The sequence below is a fragment of the Otolemur garnettii genome, unplaced genomic scaffold (genome assembly GCF_000181295.1).
Source record: "Otolemur garnettii isolate 467f Iridium unplaced genomic scaffold, OtoGar3 scaffold00090, whole genome shotgun sequence".
Classification (NCBI taxonomy): domain Eukaryota; kingdom Metazoa; phylum Chordata; class Mammalia; order Primates; family Galagidae; genus Otolemur; species Otolemur garnettii.
This window is the reverse complement of record NW_003852485.1, coordinates 2,710,271-2,715,357: the sequence shown is the minus strand read 5'-3', so window position 1 is coordinate 2,715,357 and position 5,087 is coordinate 2,710,271. Positions and strand designations below refer to the sequence as shown.

Genomic DNA, 5,087 nt, shown 5'->3' with positions numbered 1-5,087 from the left:
TTCTGATGAATATCTAAGTAAATTCACTTCTCTCCTCCCACGTTCTCAGGCTTGAAGATGCAGTGGACGCCGGAGCATGCCCAGTGGCCAGAACAGCACTTTGACATCACTTCAACCACTCGGTCTCCTGCCCACAAAGTTGAAGCCTACCGAGGGCATTTGCAGCGCACCTATCAGTATGCCTGGGCAAATGATGATATTTCTGCTCTAACTGCATCCAACCTACTAAAAAAATATGCAGAGAAGTATTCTGGCATTTTGGAAGGTCCCGTGGACCGACCTGTGCTCAGCAACTACTCAGATGCACCATCAGGACTAGTGAACGGTCGGAAGAATGAAAGCGAGCCCTGGCAGCCTTCCTTGAATTCCGAAGCTGTTTATCCCATGAACTGTGTTCCCGACGTTATCACTGCCAGCAAAGCTGGCGTCAGTTCAGCCCTCCCTCCAGCAGATGTCTCTGCAAGTATAGGGAGCTCTCCTGGGGTAGCCAGCAACCTGACAGAACCTAGCTATTCAAGTAGCACCTGTGGAAGCCACACTGTACCTAGTCTTCACGCAGGCCTCCCATCTCAGGAATATGCCCCAGGATACAATGGATCGTATTTGCATTCTACTTACAGCAGCCAGCCAGCACCTGCACTTCCTTCACCTCATCCGTCTCCTCTGCATAGCTCTGGGCTCCTGCAGCCGCCGCCACCACCTCCCCCGCCACCAGCCCTGGTCCCAGGCTACAATGGGACTTCTAACCTCTCCAGTTACAGCTATCCCTCAGCTAGCTATCCTCCTCAGACTGCTGTGGGGTCTGGGTACAGCCCGGGGGGTGCGCCCCCTCCTCCTTCAGCGTACCTGCCTTCAGGAATTCCTGCTCCCACGCCCCTGCCCCCCACTACCGTTCCTGGCTACACCTACCAGGGTCATGGCTTGACGCCCATTGCACCATCGGCTCTGACAAACAGTTCGGCAAGTTCTCTCAAAAGAAAAGCTTTCTACATGGCAGGGCAAGGAGACATGGACTCCAGTTATGGAAATTACAGCTATGGCCAACAGAGATCTACACAGAGTCCTATGTACAGAATGCCCGACAACAGCATTTCAAACACCAATCGGGGAAATGGCTTTGACAGAAGTGCTGAAACATCATCCTTAGCATTTAAGCCAACAAAGCAGCTAATGTCCTCTGAACAGCAAAGGAAATTCAGCAGCCAGTCCAGTCGGGCTCTGACCCCTCCTTCCTACAGTACTGCTAAAAATTCATTGGGATCAAGATCCAGTGAATCCTTTGGGAAGTACACGTCTCCGGTAATGAGTGAGCATGGGGACGAGCACAGGCAGCTCCTCTCTCACCCGATGCAAGGCCCTGGGCTCCGTGCAGCTACCTCATCCAACCACTCTGTGGACGAGCAACTGAAGAATACTGACACGCACCTCATTGACCTAGTCACCAATGAGATTATCACCCAAGGACCTCCGGTGGACTGGAGCGACATTGCCGGTCTGGACCTGGTGAAGGCTGTCATTAAAGAGGAGGTTTTATGGCCCGTGCTGAGGTCAGATGCATTCAGTGGACTGACGGCCTTACCTCGAAGCATCCTTTTATTTGGACCTCGGGGAACGGGCAAAACATTATTGGGCCGATGCATAGCCAGTCAGCTGGGGGCCACGTTTTTCAAAATTGCCAGTTCTGGACTTGTTGCCAAGTGGTTAGGAGAAGCAGAGAAAATCATCCACGCCTCGTTTCTCGTGGCCAGGTGTCGCCAGCCCTCGGTGATCTTCGTTAGTGACATTGACATGCTCCTCTCCTCTCAAGTGAGCGAGGAGCACAGTCCGGTCAGCCGGATGAGAACCGAATTTCTGATGCAGCTGGACACTGTACTCACTTCGGCTGAGGACCAAATCGTAGTAATTTGTGCCACCAGTAAACCAGAAGAAATAGATGAATCTCTTCGGAGGTACTTCATGAAACGACTTTTAATCCCACTTCCTGACAGCACAGCGAGGCACCAGATAATAGTACAACTGCTCTCACAGCACAATTACTGTCTCAATGACAAGGAGTTTGCACTGCTCGTCCAGCGCACAGAAGGCTTTTCTGGACTCGACGTGGCTCATTTGTGTCAGGAAGCAGCAGTGGGCCCCCTCCATGCCATGCCAGCCACAGACCTTTCAGCCATTATGCCCAGCCAGTTGCGGCCCATTACGTATCAAGACTTTGAAAATGTTTTCTGCAAGATTCAGCCTAGCATATCTCAAAAAGAGCTTGATATGTATGTTGAATGGAACAAAATGTTTGGTTGCAGTCAGTGATAACTTCTTTAGGAAAAAAAAATGTAATGAATGTTGGCACACACACATAAAACCTGCTACATAGGGAATAGAGCCCCTTTCCAGTAGTGTTTAAATTGCAAAGGGTCCTGGGGAAGACGCCGATTAAAAGTTGCATCTTTAGAGTCAGGGTAGATTTGGAGGAAAAGTGCATCACATGAGAGCTTCCGATTTGAAAGCCCCAGATGACAGAAAGCGTTTGTGGATGCTCAGTTCGGTTCAAGCTAGACAACACTCACCAAGGAGCAAGGTGCAAGTGTGTTGATTTCAGAAGGACATGAACCTCGTGTGTTGATTCCATTCTGCTGTTCTTGAGATTTAGTTGCTGTCAAGTGCCTGGAGTGGTGCTTTATTTTTTGTTTGCCTCACAATTACATTGGTGGCATGTGCTAATATAAAGAGCTTTAACTTCAAACATTATTGGACTAAAGAGATGAACGGTTGTGTTATGACAGAAAACCAGATTTTTGCCATTTTAAGAGCAACAGTATTCCTCAATCCTGTCTGTTCTGCAGTATTAAGCTAAGAACAGGTAAAACAGGGTAACGGTAATCTGGACCTTAATTTCTGCAGTTCATTTCTTTTAATGTTCTTGTCTGCAAAAACTCAGGAAAGTGATTGTGATTTGTACAGTACCTCAAAGGAATGTGTTGAAAGCACTATGTACTGCTGAGAGTAATAGGATAGGCTTCAATGTTACTTTATATTAAAATGTATGTTTACCTCAACAATTGGAAAATAGCAAGGAAAATTACTTTGAATGTATCCAGAAAAATATTGACGTGTGATACAACTGAATATTTACCAGTTAAAGTAGAAATGGAAGGATTAAAACAAACAAAAAAAAAAGTTCTTTTACTAAATATGGGGAATTAACCAGAGTGGAATAATCCTGTGTTGTCAATAACTGCAAGAGTTCTTAGTACATTGCTCCTTGATAATTAAGTGAAAATGTTCTTAAAAGGTACACTGGTTAATTGAAAGTTACTTATTCAGTTTATGTTAGTGTCTAGAACAGTCAGCCACAAGACCTGTTTAGGACCCTGAAAGTCACAGTCCCTAAAATAGACGACTGCCTTTCACTGCTTACCGGGTAGTGCTGGCGGTGGTGGTTTGCAAGTGATCTCTTGGAACTGCTGGGAATGGTGTCATTCTATTCACTAATCTAGCTTATAGGCTTGCTGTGCTGTTTGATAGAATGCAGAGGATAGCAACCAAAACAATAACTCACAGATAAAAAACAAAAACCAACCAACCGACATGGATATCTTAATTCTCTCCACAAAGAACCTTTACATCACCCCGCCCTTCTTTGGGACTCCATCCTTGTCAGTGCAATTTTGCTTCTCCTCTTGGAATCTGAGCTGTAGTCCTCCCCTGTTTATTTCTACCTCAGTTTTGTTACATTTCTCTTGGAAAGTAAAGTAGAAAATTGGAAGTGCGCACATACTCTGCAATATAGTTTGCCAAATTCTGTTTTCTCCCATCTTTCCCTGTAAGTCTAGTTTCCACAAGCACCAGTATTTAAACTTAGGTCCAGCTCGGTCGCCCACTCCCCTCTTGTCATACCCGGCATTTTTCTGAATTTCCCATTACTCTCCTGCTCCCCACCAGGTTGTTCTTTGTACCCTTTAGTGCTTTATGTGCAACTTTTCATTGATAGCTGGCTGATGTTCAGCAATACCTCTGAGCAGTTACAGCCCCGCAGTAGCTTTCCAGAGCCACTGCGCATGCGTACGCAGAACAGCTGGCTTTTTGAATGTATTTTTCCTGGTTCCTGCCCCCGTTTCCTTTTTTCGTTTAGAGATGCAGTAACAAAACTGTTTCCAAGCACTGGCATTTTGTGTATTCATTAAGTGGTGTACATTTTTTAAAAAATTAAATAAATGCAATGAGAAGCCCCAAGAAAGGTCTTTCTGTTATTTTTTTCTTTCAAAAATTTTTACCAGTCTCCTTCGCAATGTCCAAGTCTCTGAAACACTTACCGTAGAGAAAGCTAGCGAGGATTTCATGATATTTCCGAAACTTCATCAGGCTTGATCGTTAGTCCCTGTTTTTAGTTTTCATGTAGCTAAAAACTGAGCAAATGAACCAGAATTTAATTTACTATGATGTTCTAGCAATTAAAACTGTGCTTAGATATAAATATTCTGTATTAAAGAGCAGTGCCTTTCATGAAGGATACAAAAAATAATATTGAAGTACATCCTCTGCTTTTCACAAGTGAATAAATGCTACCATGGTATTCTGGGTCTACCCTGCACATCCTTTGTTGTAAGGAAATTCTAATATCCACATTAACTTGTAGGTTCATATTGATCTCACTGACAAGTTTACTTTTGCACAGTGCTGACCTATTTTCTGTCTTTTAGATATTACATTTCATATCTGCCAACATGCTGTGTTCACTTGAAAGCATCTGGCAAGTTTTGACAAACCTAGTCTTATTTAGACAAGTTTGGAAAATCCAATATTGACCCACATTTTTTTTTTTTTTTTTTTTGTGGCTGGTAAAACTTAATGCCAAATATATGACTGCACTATTGTGTGTTATACTCATTTATAAAACTGAAAATAAATTGAAGTCATACATCTTGGCTTTTAGCTTTAAATGACTTAAAAATTAGAGCTATGAGTGACTTACAAATGAGCTTGAGATATGAGTGGTCAGAAATCTGTTTTTAGGCAGAAGCTGAAGTGTGTGATTTTCATTTAGCCTCACAAAATCCAAGATTTGATCTCTTAGGAAATTGGGCATGTTGAAG

At 43.9% G+C, this 5,087-nt stretch overlaps 1 protein-coding gene across 2 annotated transcripts in view; it reads left to right on the top strand.

Annotated features, from left to right (window-relative positions):
- Positions 1-5,087, top strand: part of FIGN (fidgetin, microtubule severing factor) — a 127,990-nt gene that overhangs the window by 121,119 nt on the left and 1,784 nt on the right. For both annotated transcript variants that reach the window (XM_023516353.1, XM_023516352.1), the window contains one exon: positions 50-5,087. This exon is cut by the window's right edge and continues 1,784 nt beyond it. In XM_023516353.1, the coding sequence (XP_023372121.1) occupies positions 58-2,304 (2,247 nt within the window). In that variant the 5' untranslated portion in view covers positions 50-57 and the 3' untranslated portion in view covers positions 2,305-5,087. The remainder of the gene's footprint in view (positions 1-49) is intronic.